Source organism: Sturnus vulgaris, chromosome 1, assembly GCF_052056855.1.
Source record: "Sturnus vulgaris isolate bStuVul1 chromosome 1, bStuVul1.hap1, whole genome shotgun sequence".
NCBI classification, from domain to species: Eukaryota; Metazoa; Chordata; class Aves; order Passeriformes; family Sturnidae; genus Sturnus; species Sturnus vulgaris.
The window spans coordinates 40,871,669-40,889,200 of record NC_142243.1 but is presented as its reverse complement, the minus strand read 5'-3'; the positions used below and the strand labels follow the sequence as shown (position 1 = coordinate 40,889,200).

The window sequence follows — 17,532 nt, the reverse complement described above, 5'->3', positions numbered from 1 at the left end:
TGGGCTATGTTAATATATTTATGCTGGACAGGGAAATCAATTTGAAATTCAGGATCTTAGCTGGAAACCAATAAAATCTGTAACTTGAGAAAAGCAGATTGAAAGACTGGACAAAACACAGGTAACCTCCTGAGGTTCTCATCTATGAGCTCTGAACTACCAATATCACTTTAATATCTATACATAAAATCTCTACCAGGTAAGAGAAACAAAATCAAGACAGGGCTTATAAGATATGGCAACCTGGCTGAAATTGATATTCATTAGAGTACTCTTTGCATGAATAGGAGCATTTGGACTCTGTGGTCTTTATCAGAGCCCCAGCTGGTAATGGTTGAAGGTTAATGCCTTACCCCATTCTGTTCAATTTTCTGTCCTAATTAGTCCTCTAAATCTATAGCTGTGAGCACCAAGTGTCTGTGCTCAAAAGAAACTAATTAATGCTAGCAAATTAGATCAAGTCCAAAGATCCAACAGCCAAACTCTTAAATGCTCCTTGTTAATAGGAAGTGTAGCTGTCAATAACTGCTGTTGGTGACTATAATGAGGCCTCTTTCTTTCACTGAAAGTGATTTCATTTCTCTTTGTCCCTGTAAAAGCTGTTCCATTCCCTAATAAATAAAAAAAAAAAAACCCCACACAACTAAGTTGCAGTGGTAAAGCTAGCAGTCTGACCCATTTCTTGTCATCAGCTGGGTTGAAATGACATGGACAGGAGGAAGAACAAAAATAATCAAACCAGGCAAGTTCCCTCCCCGAACATTTTCTTCGAAGTCCTAAAAACTAGTTAGAACACTGAAATTTATATCACCAAGCAAGAAAATATGCCCTCATATTTATTTTCTATAAATTAGCTTAGGGTACTTCATGCTCTTATCACTCAAACAAACAAACAAACCCACACAAATCTAGAATCTCATTTATTCAAATTCTAATTTACATATAGCTGTTCTCTCTGCCCAGTTTGTTGGAGCAAAGCTCAATATACCATAATCCCTCTAGAGATTGTATTAATTCACATAGTTAAATGTGATGAGAGTAAATGCTCATTGGAAATATATAGCACTGAATATTTTTTCCCAAAATAAAAGCTACTGTGCACAAACAAGAACATCATATAAAAATTCAGCATCTTAATCTCGAAGAATGGCGGTCAGGAAAAAAGCTCACAGCAATTTACGTTCAGTAAATAATAACTAAATATAACTGGATACTATCAAAACATCTAAAATAATTTAAATAACTGACAATGCATATAACATAATGTAACATCAACATTTTCATATAGGGTCATGTGGTCACACACAATGTGACTATAATATACTTCAACATTCAGACAATAAATACAGCAACAGAGGACAACAGTTTTCCTCCATTCTCCACTTGCAGTTTTGTTGCTGAATTGAAACTGTGTTCTCAACTTATACTAACCTTCCTCTCATAAAAATGGAGTTGCAGACAATAATGCAGCTTTTTTTTTTTCCATCCTCCTAAGAGAAGGCTATTGTGGTCATAAAAAATCTGTGATTCTTCCACTGTAACCTCTCAGGCTTTCCACCCAACTCTGAATAATATGGACATAAGCACATGTAAGCAATTTCTGATCACAGCAGCTCAATTTAAAAAAAGGTATCAGCAGCTGTGATGTTAACTCATTGATTTTTACCATTCACTTGATCTTTTTGCTTTAGTCAATTAGAAGAACACTGTGTTCCCAGATACTCCTAGGAGATGTGAACTTGAAAAAAAAATTGTAAGGACTATATTTTCATAATGATGCAAAGTGGATGAGTCAAGTTCAGCTGTAAATAGTGATTTTAGTTTTAATTTGCTATAATGCAAGAATAGTCATCAAAATTTTTAAGTAGAGCTGTCATGTAATTTCCCTCTACTATCAGTCTTAGCATCTTCTGATGTCAGAACTATAGGTACCAACAGGTTAATGCTTCCTCATCATTCAACAAAGGTTGGCAACAATTAACAGAACTCAGTCTGCAATACCAAGGAAAGTGAGCAATATCAAGCAAAATTTGCTAAGGATTTCACATTTCATTATCTGCGTTTCTGACAGGAAAGTATATATACAAAGAATTGTTTTTTTAAGAAGGAATATCTAAAGGTGTGCTTGGGCATTTAAACGTACAGCACCACACGTAGTTCAATCAGAAATTTCTTTGGATTTACGGACCTTGCTATGTCAGGTGTAAGGGTCATGGTCTAGAGCAGGTGGCCCCTACGGGGACAGAGATAATGTCAGTGACAGGACTGTTGAGTAACTGCACATTATCAAAACTCCAGATGACACTGGTCATGCTCAACTGTGGAGAAGCCTGCAGTAGTGTTGCATCCCATCATCTTCACTAAGTATCAACATAAGCCCTGAGGAGGAGAGGGCTAATGGGAAATCTGGAGAACGGGAGGAGGGTGGTTGCTTGGAAATGTCCTTTTCCAGCCTCACTTTCCAAACCAGTTTTAAAGCCCTGCCAAGTATCATAAGATTTTTTCAGCAATGTAACTCCAGTTGCTTTAATTACACAGCTCCTACAGACAACAGAACCAACGCAACAACAGTGCTCTCCAGTGAAGGTCCTCAACTTGGCACAACTAGAAATATCTTCTTTGTGTCCCCCCCATAAAAAATTTAAAATAGATTCATAATTTTTTTTTAAAGGACAGAACAACCTGTCATCTTGATCAAAGGGATGTCTCCCACAATATACTAAAAATAAGAGATGGCTCCATTTACTTCACCATCTTTCTAACGGCAGAACCAGACTGAGTTGAACTACCTGTCCCTGCAGTCACCCTGAAAAGCATTAGGTCTATTTCCTACTTGAATCCTTTAACCTTACAAAGGAGTCTCTGTTATGGAAAATGTCTGCAAGTCTCTCTTCATGACCTTAAAGACCCAAATCCAGATGATGTGACGGTAACAAATTCAGACAACAAAATTCAAAGGAAAGAAGTTCAGAACTTAAACCACTTGTCTCTGGAGCAAGTTGTTCTTCTCACAGAAAAAAAAAAAAAAAAAGGTTGTGAGGTTCTAGAAGGTAGGCAGAATGCTTTACAATACAACAAATACACAAAACATCTACAAAAAATATAATACAGAATTAAATTCATGACTGACTTTGTGACCAGTAATTTCTTTTTGCGATCTCAATTCAAGACTTCTTCAGAGTCTAAACCCACAATATCTCAAAGTCAGTCAGTCGTTTCTATTTTCCAAACTGAAAATAGAAAGTAATCTAAAATTAAACCAAATTAAGCTGACAGTCCAAGTTTGTGTATTTCTGTTACCAAAAAAAACCCCCATCAAGTTCAGTTTCAGAATCTGTAACTTTGGACAGCAGAGTAAGTGCTCTCAAGAAATTAGACAAACTTTCCTGTAGAAATTATCAAGAATCAACCACAGCTCTTGCAGTTTTTTCCATAACTGTCCCTAGTTTTAGAGCATGGAGTCATGGAAAGCAAAGTGCAGCTGGATGAAACTATGTAACTTTTGATGTACTAAAGTTCACCATCCTGATGAAAAATGCTAACTCCAGGTTCCTGAAACTTGCTATGATTTTGCTTTGAAGAAGCTTATTCATATTTAAATTTTATAACTGGAAACAAAAGCAAAACAGGAAAACAGCTTGCTTAAGAAATTACTTCATGAAAGCAATAAGCGAGTCAATGGCTAATAAATGATCCTTTTAGTTACTTTAGTTTGACATGCAAGGACATGCTGATACAGAAATATGTAATTTAATATTATTTCAGGCAAACTCATGCTAGTTTGTAAAAACACAGTGAAGCATTCCTGTATGACAATGTTTTTGGGGTTTTTTGTTTGCTTGTTTTCTGACACTTTTGCCCACAATTTCACATACACACATACAGTGCATGGATATGAACACAATAAAGCATATTTACATAATGACCACAGAAAATTGACTAGTGTTTCCCAGAAGCCATGTTAACAGAATTACTACTTAAGCTAAAAAAATTACTAATATATCCATTTTCACTGAGAAAAGTGCTTGAAAATCCTAAATTACACAAAAATAATTCTGAAACTGAGAGCTACAAAATTCATAAGAAACATGCAGCACCCACAAGAAGTTACACTGGAACAATCTGAAAAAAAAGTTGTAAGCAAATTCAAATAATCTAAGTAAAATGAAATATGACCAGACACAATACTTAACTGTTCTTAAAAATTATCAGGTGGACATATTTTCCATGGTTATTTCTTCCCTAAGCTATTTTGGTAGGCTAACAACCAAGCACAGCAATGAGCCATCCATTTAACTGTGCACTGGGGTAGCAGGATCACTTCTTAAGTTAACAAAACCTTTTCTTATTTATTTATTTTTGTAACCCTTGGGGTTTCTTTTCCCTGGACGGCTCTGGAACACGTGCTGGACAGGCTGTTATTACTTGCATTATTAGCTCTGATAAGCACACAGCTCTAGGTGGTATAGCTGCAGGCTAAGGTACTGGGCTGGGTACAGATGGACCCCTGTGCTCATGCAGAGCACTATTGAATGTATAGGGGCTCCCCATAGGGACACATGTGAACCCAGCCTGAACAAACCAATTGTAAGGGCCCATACTCGTGGAATAGCTTTATTTCCTGCACTACTGATGCATTTATCACAATTTCCTAAAGACAAAAAGAAACACAGGTCTACTAAAAGGAGTTTCTGAAACATGAACTTAATATAAAACAGAAAAATCCTACATTGAGAGCAAGTTAAATGAGTATCTCTGCCCTCAGTGTAAACAACTCCATTTCATGCATGTATGTGCACTCCACAGCACAAACCAAGTCACAAGAGCTTTGATTACTTAATTACACAGCTTATGTTCATAGCTTATAATTGTTTACAGCATAAAAAGCATAGCCTATTTACTCTGATTAACACCTATCCCTGTGTACTAACAAGACAAATTTATTCCAGGAATAATCTCACAATGAATTTATGAGATGGTAAATCTACTGATCACAAAACTGCTTAAGCTTCATTTCCCATGGTTTGGGGAAAAGGCCTCCCTCCACCCAGATGAAAAGGTGTACAACAAAATAACTGAAGCTCTGCTACCACCTTTTTATTTTAATAGAGGTATGAATGTGGGGTTTTGCTCGCCTATTTGATAAAAGAAATTGTTTCAGAAATACTCAGTTTTCACTTCTAACTTTCACACAATTTGATCAAAGCTGGCTTACAGGTGACAGAGGAATGAGGGAGAGATGTATCCACAAACCTTATTTTCCTAAAGATACAAAACTAAACTCTGTACAGGAGAAAGAAGGAAGAAATTATAATTTTGCCTAACATCACAGAAAGAGACAAAACATAATATTTGGCTTTAAAATTTATGGAGGGAAAAAGATGGAGAAGCTGCAAGGTAATGGTCCACAGCTCAGAGCTCAAGAACCTCCAATACTGGTTGCTGCCATAGAAAATGAAGATGCTGAAGCCAAAATCCTCATGTTACACAAAGTTCAGAAGAGAAAAACACATACATACTGCCCCTTTGGTTAACCTTAAACAATATTACACAAATACCAAATCCTCAAAATATTTTTAACCGACATCTCTAAAATGACCCACACTACTGCAATTGCTCTTTATCTTAATTTTTTCCCCCAACAGGTATAAAGTTTCAAAGTAAAAATGATTCAACTACTGTTCAAATGAAAAAAAAGCTCTGTTAAGTGCTTCTGGCAGGACTGGAAGGCACATGGAAGTTACATGATGCCACCTTCCTTTGGCAGCTATTACTGGAACACTACTTTTAAAATTTTTTTGGAGAACCTCTAGAAGCAGCTGCTTAAAAATATACTGGTCCACTTTGCCTAGACTAGACTTGACTCTAGTCATAGAGTGCCCTAGTGATAAAACTCCAGAAACTTCCTTTGAAGCTTCTTAAATAATAGCAAAACACAAAAAGCCACATGCCATTGGGGAAACAATTGTTCTTCCTGCTGTGGTAAAAGTCACTGAAGTAATTCAGGGAAAACAATATGGCAACAAACTAAAATACATTCCTTTGTCAGTAAATACTGTTGGAAAATGCACAGAAGACGCTCATAAAGATTTGAAGAAAGAAGTGTTAAAACAAGTTACACAGTGTGGGACGTTTCCTATACAGTTGAGTGAAAGTACAGAAGAAGAACTTCTCACACCTTTTGGTATTTGCATCTCAATAATGAAATGCACAGTTGGTTTTTTTTTGTTTTTTTTGTGAGCCACTGAAGTAAAGATTTACTGGAGAAGATCTATTCTCAACAGGAAGCAGCTCCATGTATAAAAAACAATGTATTGTGGAAAAAATGTGCAAATGTAGCCACTAATGGAGTGGCTGCTTTGACTGGAATAAAAAAGGAGACTCCAGACTAAGGCTAGAGAGAGAGAGCACTGCACATGAAACTTCTTCACTGCCTCACTCAGGGGTGAGCTGTTGCAGCAGAGTAGTTGGAGTCAGGAGTGCACAGTGTGCTACAGGATGACATCAATGTTATAACTTGACAAAAACGAGCTCTTCAAACAGCAGCACCTTTACCAGACTTCCTAATGAGATGGGGAGGGGCCGGGAAAATCCCTGGCACCACAGAATGGTTCTCTGGATAACCTGTGGCAAAGTGCTTAAAAGAGTTCTCTTTTCTTAAAAAAAACGGGTCAAGTTTGACAAGTGCTCCAAATCCACTGACCTTTTCAGTGATGACAGGTGGCTGTGAGTAGTTTGCTACCTAGCAGGAATTTCCAAAAACTAAACACTCAAGTGTCCCTTCAAGGTGAAAGTGTCATTTTAAAAATGAGTAAGACAGCAACTCCTTTGCAAAAGAAACTTGTGTTTTGGAGAAGGCATTTTGTAATAGGTATTTGGATATGCTCACCTAATTATGGAATTTTTGCTTTGGTTTTGTTGGTGAACAAAATGTGTGTGACCTACGAAAACCTTCTATATCTGTACACTTTAAAAGGATATAAACAGAACTTTCTAACCTGTTAAAAATCTTCCCAAGGAGAGTTTTAGGGGGTTGAAAACACTGACATGCAACACCTTCTCATTAGTTTGGAAGAAAAACTCATTGACATCCGGGGACAAGATCATTTATTACCCAATTTCAAGCAAAACATTTGTAAAACTTATGGATAGGACTGAAAAAGGAATATAATTAAGTAAAATTTGGTAAGTGCAAGCAACTATGCACTTCTCCATGGGGATCTATGCATCTCTGTAAGGTATCTTTTCCAGGCATGACACCCATTAAGATCAAGTGTTGAAATAAACTAAACTTAGAAGCAGGCACTCAAATTCCTTTATCACAGTGGTACAGATTTTAAAAACTATGATGCATGTTCAGTCGTACAGATCTCAATAAAAAGTACTGTTAATGAACAGTAATCTTTTGAGCTTGATAAATAGCTTAAAATATTTTTAAACTGTTTATTTCATCTTTATCTTATTCTTTTTTAACTTCTATTTTTATGTTTTATAATGTACATAACATACAAGTAGAGTGATACATTCACATAATTTATAGCATATAAATAAATATATCTATATTGGGATTGTGCAATCAGAAAGTTTTTACTGATGGGGTGCATGAACAAAAGAAGTTTAAAGAATATGGATCTGGATGACTGGATGCAAATACCCCTTACTGAATGCTTGTACAGAATAATTCCATGGCTTTTCATCCATTCTTACATCCCTCTTATTAGCAGCATTCTTGGCTCACCTATGTCTAAGTACCTCTCACCAGAGGTGGTGACTCCACTTTAAAGAGTTATTGTCCAGTACTCTTCCAAGGAGAATGAAAACAGAAGTGTACTGCATCACCCTATTTCAACATCTGTCTAGTAACACATGTGTGTTTATGTGCATGGACCATTTCAATGCTGGGGCAAGGAACGGATTCAGTAATTTGGGAATATTTAAACAAATTTATTATAATGAGAGATGCCTTAACTGAAGTTTTGCATGAGGCAAATGAATTTATATAAGTATTAAATACTTAATACAGAAACACAGTAACTCTTGTGCTGTTCTGTCACCACCAGACTGAGATGTGAAAAGTTTTGTAATAATCATACTAAATTCTACAGCCCTTGAGAACAAGTCATTTTGGAAAATAATCCACATCACCAAGAACCCAAAGCCAACACAGTAGATTTATATGCTTCAATATTGGTTCCACAGTGAACTGATAAGATGGAGATCACAAATATTAACTCTCTGACTACATGGTTTCAAAAACAAGGATTATATTCATAGCACAAAAGTGAGTACATCTGATGTCCTAACAAATAGTTGACTCTTACCTTGCACCTTATCTGAACACAGCTCCTTGGCTCGATCCCTCATTATTTGTGGAATCAAAACATCTTTTTCTACATGTCTCAGCTTAGAATTTTCTGCAAGAGTGAAAAAAAGATAATTTTGAAAAAAAAATTGTTATCTATATAATCAGAAAAAGTAAATTTAACGAAATAACACAACATTGTTTATATAACATACAGGAGTACAATAAAACTCAAGGAAACAGCAGCAGAAAGTACCATGAAAGGACCACATAGATCAAAAAGATGGAAAGTCCAAAATTTGCTCAGATACAAATATGAGCATTATCCTGAATACTTATACTCTGTTTAATGTGCACTATGAAACAAAAATAAAGGAGCAAATTCTGGCAGTACATTTGAATTTCTGCCTTAATGAATTAAAAATCTGCATAAAGACACTACAGCAGTTAAATACTTTTATTTCTGGAGACTAGTATTTTTGTATGCACATGATCTATATGTACACTTTCATTCACTAACACGAAGAGAAAAACAGCACATACTAGAGCACAACCCAGAATTTGTATGGCTACGTGGACGACTTCAGTTCTTCAGAAGAAAACAAAGTCTCTTCAATGGAGGATCTAGGAGCTTTTTCATTGAGAAATTCAACTTTAAAAGAAGAAATGTTGCTGCCTGATTTCTATACTTAAAAGCAAAGCTTTAGTTTGTGTGCAGTTGTCTCCAGAATTTGAGCTAGTGATTTAGAATAAACAATACAGACCATTATGGAAAAAAATACTGCTTTTCCAAATCCACTTTCTTCAAAATGAAGGGATGAGAATTTATCAAGAACAGTTTTTTCCTTCTCAGTTTCTGAGTTTAAACCCTTTAAAGGGCATTTGCTCAGAACACTGTATAGTCCAAAGCAGTTATACCAAATACCTCGTTTCCATCTTCAAACACATTATTTATTCATCCTTTGGAGTCGATATCACATTTCAGAATACCATGAGTTGGGATGCTCACACTATGAATATTCTACTATTAGATAGAGTTGTTTTAGGTGGCAATCATTTCAATTTAAAATCGCTTATTATAAAGAAAAGGAGATTAAATGAAGAAAAAGTAAAAGTGCAATGTATTGAAGCTAAGGAAAGAAACATGTTTCAAGTTACCTACAGCCAAACACTATTTCTCAGAGCATCTTTGGTTACTTCTCCATAAAAAACAACTGAAAACAACATTTGTCACTCTTGATTACATTATGAGATTACACAGTATTGCATATATGATATTACTAGTGGCATCTGGCAACAACAGAAGATTACAATGAGCAATATACAGAATCTGAACTAAAGACATTTCTCCTCAAAAATATCCTTCTTAGCATTTCTACAGCAGGGAAAAAAACTCTATTTTGTACATACAACAAAAACAGTAAAAACAAATAGCTCATGACTTAGATTTGCTTCCATGCTCTGATTTTCATATTAAAATATTACGACTACCAGATTTCTACAAATATATTATTTTACAGATAAAATATTACAAATATCCTTCATTTTAACTTTCTGCAGAGTATCAGTGCAATTACTGTACCACACACCTGGTACGGTACATAGGCTATAGACAAGACAAAGCTGTCAGAAAATTTCCAAGCATGTTTTGTAAATAGGACACATCAGTTCAGCTGAATGACAGGGCAGGAACTGGCACCACCATGCTACATGCCTCAGCTCCACTCACTCCAGTCAAAGCAAGCTGGCACTGCAGCCTTCCTGCCCCCTCCACATCCTATGGTGCTCTTTCCCTCTGCCCACACAGACAGGCTCAGCAGCCCTGTGGTGAACGAAAGGGGAAGTTAATTCCCTTTAAAGGTAAATAAATTTCCTGTTAGGAAAGTCTTCAGCTAGGTAAATTCCCTGATCCAGTTCACTGTATAACTCCAAAGCTGCCCATATGAGGGAATTCAGTGAAACTAGGGCAAGCAGAAAGACTAAGTATTATGAGTATCACTGCCTTCAAATTACAGACAAAATTTCTGCTCCCCAGACTTTCTTTTCCTGAACTCAGCTCGGCTATACTGGTGCTTGGAGTACAGGGAGTACAGTTGCAGATACAATTAAGCAAGTGGGTCGATACTTGTCACCAAAAGCATTGCCCTCACTCACTCCCATCACATCATCATTATTATGCACCTAACCATGCAGTGAATGAGCAGGTCAAAACAGAAAACTAACTCAAATACATGTAAAAAAGTGCTTGTCAGCTGACTTACACTTTGGAGTAATTAGATTTACTTATCTACTTCCCATAATTAGCATCATAGAATATCCTGAGTTGGAAAGGATCCACAAGGATCATCAAGTCTGACCCTTGGCCCTGCACAGGTTCAACTTTTATACTATAGCATACATGGAAATGTAGGAGAGAAGTCTTTAGGGCCTGGGAAGAACAGCTGGGCTTGCCCTGCTGGCAAAGCCAGCCAGAAGCATCCAGGATTTTCACAATGACAAAGCACAGGGCTCCAATGCAAGGATCAGCTATCCTGCTACTGACAAACAGGAGAAGTGGGTAAGAATGCAATTAAAGGCTAGAAAGGAAATAGGACACAGGGACATTTGGAAAAAAAAAACAAAAACAAGCCAGCAAGCAAACAAGCGAAGAAAAAGAAACCCAAAAAGAGAAGACCTCCCTGATAGCCCAGAATCGTCAAAAAAGACTGTCGGCTTTTCTCTTAGGTTAAACACCCAATCTTCTGTTTGATTATTCAAAAGAAAAGAGGCGTAAGACTGGTAGCAAAGAGTAGCTCTACTGGTGTTAACACCAGCACAACCAGAACCATGACAGAACTGTGCTCCAGGCAAATTCCTTCTTTTTAGTCCCATGTTGTCAAGTCTACAAATGCTGAAAATGCAGGAAGGAGAGTGCACATCAGGACACTGGGCAGCATCCAGCAGGAAGAATGAGGAGGGTGTTACAACAGCAATTCAAAGGTAATTATACAACATTATAAAGGAAACGACAGTAAAGCCTATTTATAAACTCATCTACAGTTTTAGAAGAATTTCTGTTGTGAAGTATCAGTTTTAGTACTTTTTCTAATTTTACAAATGTTTGTATTTACGGGATTTTGCTTTTGTACTTTTAATTAGAAAATAATTAGTGCTTAATAATGGTTGGACCCAATGGTGTTAAACCTAGCCTAAGTGAGACTATGAAAAGTCCAAGCAATTTTAATTATCTTATACTGTCTAAGTTTCAGACTCTGGGTGCAACTACTTCTCCAAATAGCTCAAATGCAGATGTTCAGTTTGGGTAGTACTGTATTTACTTGTGAGTTTCAACTGGAACATTTTAAGTATTTGAATATTCTTCCTTGATTCTAAACTATCCATTGCATTACAATTACAGTGATTTTCCTTCAACAATCTTAAAACACTTTACTGAAGTCAGTATCCCTAGCATTTATACAAAATATTTAAGGAAAATAAGGTGCAAATATTAAAAATAGCAGATACCAGCTAAAGCAAATGTGTCCACATGGAAAGTACCTGCATTTCTGATACTGAAGTACAAGCACTTGCAAGATCACCATCAATCCAAGCTATTAATGTCTGCAGTAACATATATGGCAAGAACTTTCAAAGAACACCACCTCAGAAGCAAGACTTCACCAAAAAACATGGCACCACCATGATGTAAATCCATCAGTTCCTTTTGCCTTTTCTTAACTATGTTACAGTTTCCAGAATAAGAACTTTTTCCCCCCTTTTGAAAGTTCACTATTCAGGACTAAGAAAGGTACTTCTTATTCTAATATCAGATTTGCTGCGGACTAGTCTCTACAGAAGAATTTGCATTTATTTCATCATGAAAACATTATTCCCAGACAAGTAAGAAATATATTTTCCTACAGTTTGCCTTCTGCATTAGGAAGCTGATACCTCTGGCTCCCACCCACATCCTCCACACACTTTTCCTGGTTTTCTGGGTAGGCTGTTTGAAGAGATCATGGCATTTCACCACAAAGTGAACTACCACATTACCCCTCAGCTTCCAGAGGACCAGAGAGATGCTAGCATCAGCTTTTTCTTCTCCTTCTGCCAGTCCAAACTTGGACATTTTTGTGAGATCAATTTAATATTCTGAGAATTTACCCCTACCTTACTATCTGACGAAATTTCCAAGTATCATCAAACATTATGAGGACGAACACACCTAATCAAGTAAAGGTTACAAAACAGAGACTAAATACTATTAACACTAAAAACTAACTATTTTGTAAAAACATACACAGAAGTTAGCCAGAATTTAAACCAAATGTAGGCTTCCAGGAGCTACAACTAAATCACTAGCTCCTTGAAAATGTAAGTCTATAGGCAAGGAATCTGTGTGATATAACTACTGAATGTTTCCTAAAGACTGATCAGCAGATTCCAGAATGTTCCTCTTGGGGACACGGAACAGATGAGAAGATAAAGAACAGTTAAAGTTACAAGCTTGCAGGGGATAAAAAAAGACAAAAGGGGGAAAGCTACAGAAAAGGGAATACCTTTGTGAAAGAAAAATTGTTTCCCATAAAACCTCAGCCCAGTGTAAAGAATTAAAACCAGAGATGACTAAACTAGGGGATATCCCTATTCACCAAATCACTAAGAAAAATTTATTACTTGTTTTTTTAACAAATAAAATCTGTGGGGTTTGGCAAATCTCAGTGCTTGTGGTTCTCTTGTTGCACACAATATGTAGGGCACAAGACTACAGTTGTAATAAGAGCCTCCTCTAGCTGATCAAAACCCAGCTGAAAAAGCTATTTATTGCCATGGAAGGCCAAGGACCACAGCTGGTCAGTTTAACAATTTTCGTTAAATTTTCGTTAAATTACCAAACTCCAAAAAACTAATATACATTAATAGGAACAAGACCATCCCAACCACTAGAACACATCAAATTCACTCTGCATGGAAGCTGGGAAAACAGATGACAAATACTCTGCTGACTTTCTAGCCAGCAAAGGACCCAGGATGCCCTTGAGAACAACAGGAGCACAGTGCAGAGCTGTGCTGCAGGCAGCAAACCTTTAAGGGGAAGAGGAGGATGAAATACAAAGCTTCTTTATAGTCAACAACAAAAGGGACTGTAGCAGCTTCTCATATCAATTAGGACACTATTACAAGAGGATACCAAGACAAAAGCTTTCCTAGAAGAGAGTCCTGAGAGAAGTCATATCATCTCCCCACTTCATTCAACACAGCTGGTAATTGACTTGCTCACCCTTTACTCGTCCTGCTGCTAGTTAACAGCTCTGCTCTCACTTCTTTCATGACTTCAGGTAGCAGGGACACAGATTATTCAGAAAAATTGAAATCTGCTCTACCTGGATACTTTAAGAAGCCTCACACTTTCTCCATCCAAGGGGAACTGAGTCAAGCAATTCCAGTAACTGTATTTGAAATGTGCATTTCTAGTTATACAACCTATAATTTGGATTTTCTTGATTTTTTATTTATCCATGTTCAAAAAATGCTCAAAACTGTACATTAAATATTATTGCTTTTTCATGAAGAATCACTGTATATATGAAGAAGAGATAAAGTTTTAGTAACTTTCTATCATTTTAATTAGCAACTGTACTACCTCATGTTTTTCTTGAAATCCCAGTTCTGCAAAATTTTAAACATCAGCTACGTTCCTTACTAGCAAAAATGGTGTACAAAGATCAGTCAAGGTTCATGAATCCGAGTTACAATACAACACTCCACAAATGCATAAATTTTAAACGCAATCACTTTCATTATTTTGTGAGATTGGTTGAGAAATGTGGAAAGGGGACTTCTTTTTTATTACACCTTAATACTTTTTTCCTACCACTTGCCATCAAAGGTAAGTAGTTGTGAGTAGACAGATTTCAAAGATACCTTTCTTTTGTAAGCTAAGAAATAAAACTTGAAAAAGTAACAGTGAGAACTTCAATACTTCAAATAGTAGTTACTAAAGTGAAAAGGGAAGAAAGCCAAGCAGATGCATGCAGAATTACCACTCTTTAACCTACACCACATTTAAAGAAAATCTCCATTGCAAAGAAGCTGTTTTCCTGGAAGGGAAGGTCACGTTTTCATCTATGACAAGACTACAAAAACTTGGAATTTAACAGCCCTTCTGTCATTTTTTCCATATACAGACCTGTAGAATACACAGTACTTGAGATGGTTTGGAGAATGAATAACAAGTTCATAACTAAGTTGCAAAATTGCATTAATTTAGAGGATTCAGTTATTCTTCATGTCACTTAGTAAAAATTGTTTCTGTGAGGTAAATACTCCATTTCATTACAAAGTTTTGCTTTAAAACACTTGCCTATGAGCTAATTATAAAAATGCACTGGAAAAGTAAACTTTTCTTAATAACAGAAGGAGCAGCACAGTATCCACTGCCTGCTTATTGGCAAATATTCCTTTCATCAATCAGACTTTTGGCTCTAGACATTAATTTTCTTTTTACAAAGGAATCAGATCTATTTTAGTGTACCTATAACAGTGTTTTGAATAAGCAAATATAATTAGAGCTTAGTATTCCTGAGGAAAATAATGCATTCAACTCGAAATTTTCATCTCCATTATTCTGCCTAGCTTATTCCCCTTGTATTAAATAAAATTACCACTCTTACGTTTATTAATGTGAATCATTTATGCATACGTGCCTCATAAAAACTTACCCAAAAAGTCTGTAACATTGAATATATTATCAAATACTCAAAACTTCTATTTGAAAACACTAAGTCACACATCGGAACAAATTCATTTAGAGATAGACCCATTCAAGTCATAGGAGAAAAAAAACAAGTTATCTTTCTAAAATATTAGGGTCTTTTCCTACAATAGTAATTTGATGTGTCAATCCTTTAAGTATCCAATCCTGTAGCCATTGGGAGGGCTTTTGTGCCTTTACCGACACGGGGTCAAAGCTACAGAATAATTTCAGCTTCTTGCTTTGCAAACTTCAGCTCCAAAAACCCCTGCAGAATCCCACTAAAGATAAAAAACTTTATCACATCCAGTGAAAGACATCCAGTGTGAATTGACAGATGATGGACCAGGACCAAACACCTTTATACATATGTGCAATGGTACTGAGTTTTGGTAATTTCATTTGCACATTGGTGTTTGCATACAAAATAGAGCCTTAAGTAGTGAGTTTCTACTGAGGTTTTAAAGTCTAGAAGGACAATATGAAATGACAGAAGTGTTATAATCCAAGTGAAACTAGATCTGTGATATCCTGAAACCCTGATCTGAAAGCAAAAGAAACTTATCAATGCAGCTTTTCTATGTAGTATCCTTTTTTCTTTTTTTTTAATGTATACGAATAAATTTATTTGCATTTTAAAAGTTCCAGATTTTGAAATCTTTCTAATACTGACATCATTTTAAATTAAGATGGAGTACAGGGATGACAACACCAGGGAAAATTTCCAAAGCTTTAACTTCTCACCATTCTATCATCACCTCAAAGTCAATTTTCACCTTTTTCACTGGCTGAATTTGTTATCTTACATTTTGCTTTCGGGCTCATGTTCTTGCAATACGGCAGTACTGGATTACGAGAATGCTGTTTGCTAAAAGTGAACAATGGCTGTATTACAGCAAGTCTGTAATACTTAGAAAGAAAAGGAAAAGCAGACCTGACAAAGCACACTTTCTTGTTAATTACATGCAGATTGCAAATACTCATACATCTAGTGAGTAATAACTAAAGCCAAGCCAACACAAGGAGATATTTTTACACTGCTGATCACACAGCAAATCCAGTTACAGGGCCTGAAAATTAATTACAGATTAGGACTTAATATTTATTACTGGAAATAATGCAGCTTCATAAGCACGTAGCCTGTACCATTGTTCAAGCATGACAGACCTGCCAGTTGGGAAAACTTAAAGTTGTGAGCTACCTATAAAGGGAACACCTCAGTCCACCTCAAATCCCATTTGATAACAAATGAGAATTCCAGCAAAACGCAGAAAACACAGAGTGAGTAACAACTAGGGCTGTAGACTGACCAAGGATTAAACTAGCAAAGCCAGCCATAATTCCACCACTGTAAAGCTTCTGAGTGCTCTTCACTTGGTAACTGATGCAAAATCCTCAACACAACTTTCTGTCACTTAAACTAAACACCATGCAGCAGGATTTCAGCAACCAAATATATAGTCCAGGGCTTTTTCTGAGATGCCAAAATATAGTAACAGCACAGACACAATTCAATTCTTAACATATAGGATAGGGTTGCATGCTTTTGAAAAAGTCAAGCCCCACATAAAATAAAGCAGTGACATAAGAAACTGTGCAATAATTTGCAGCAGAAACAAGAGATGAGTAAGAGGCAAATCTGACATAGAAAGAGCAAAGTACCCAACGTGGATGAGGAAGGGATGCAGGAAAATCTAACAACCAACAAATCTCCCAGTTATTACAAGAGATGTTAACCACCTAAGATTTGCCACTGTGGAGGAAGCAGAAAACATTCATAAAGAAGAAAGTCCCCCTGTATCCCCAGAACAGGTTCCTTGGAAAACCATAGCTTAAAGATAAGAAATGGCTTGTTAAATGACAAATACAAAAAGGAATCCAGTTCCCCCCTTGGTAGACCCTCTTATCTATCTCCAATATTAGTAGTTAATTTTCTTTTAGTATCCATAGGCTAGTTTTGAATGTAAAATCCCTCGGGGATTGGTTAGAATGTAGAATTCCCTTGGTAATTGGTGCAAAATGTAAAACCCTCAAAAAATATAAAAAACCCTGTAAAACCCTAACGGTTGAATATGCTAGATTGGATGCCTTCATAGGCTAAACTATGGATTTGTGCCTTTCTACACATTTCAATCTCTTCATCCTGCTGGTCTGAGAGCTCACCACGAGCCAAATTCTATCTGGGCAAGGCTCGGGAACGTGCTCCGTCACTGAGGGCTGCAGAAGCAGTCTTGGGGATCCCAAAGGGACCCCAAAAACCCCCAGCAACATGCCACCATGCCCAATACTCTTAATCAGCTGCTCCAGCACTACATACGCCTCCTTACTAATTTTCAGAAGTATGTGACAAGGTAATGAAAAACAATGTAAATCACAGATTTATTTCATAATAGAAACAAATCTGCCCAAACTCCTTGAGAGCTTGAATATTTAGCTCTTTAGCCACTCCTTTCAAGATAAAATTTACACCTTTCATTCCAAATAAATAACATCACAC

At 36.5% G+C, this 17,532-nt stretch overlaps 1 protein-coding gene across 3 annotated transcripts in view; it reads right to left on the bottom strand.

The window, feature by feature from the left end:
* Positions 1–17,532, bottom strand: part of CMC1 (C-X9-C motif containing 1) — a 55,111-nt gene that overhangs the window by 33,593 nt on the left and 3,986 nt on the right. For all 3 annotated transcript variants that reach the window (XR_015803530.1, XM_014888566.2, XM_088164406.1), the window contains exon 2: positions 8,322–8,414. Coding sequence is in view for 2 of the 3 variants with exons in the window: in XM_014888566.2 (XP_014744052.1) it covers positions 8,322–8,414 (93 nt within the window). In the remaining variant the exon portion in view is untranslated. The remainder of the gene's footprint in view (positions 1–8,321; positions 8,415–17,532) is intronic.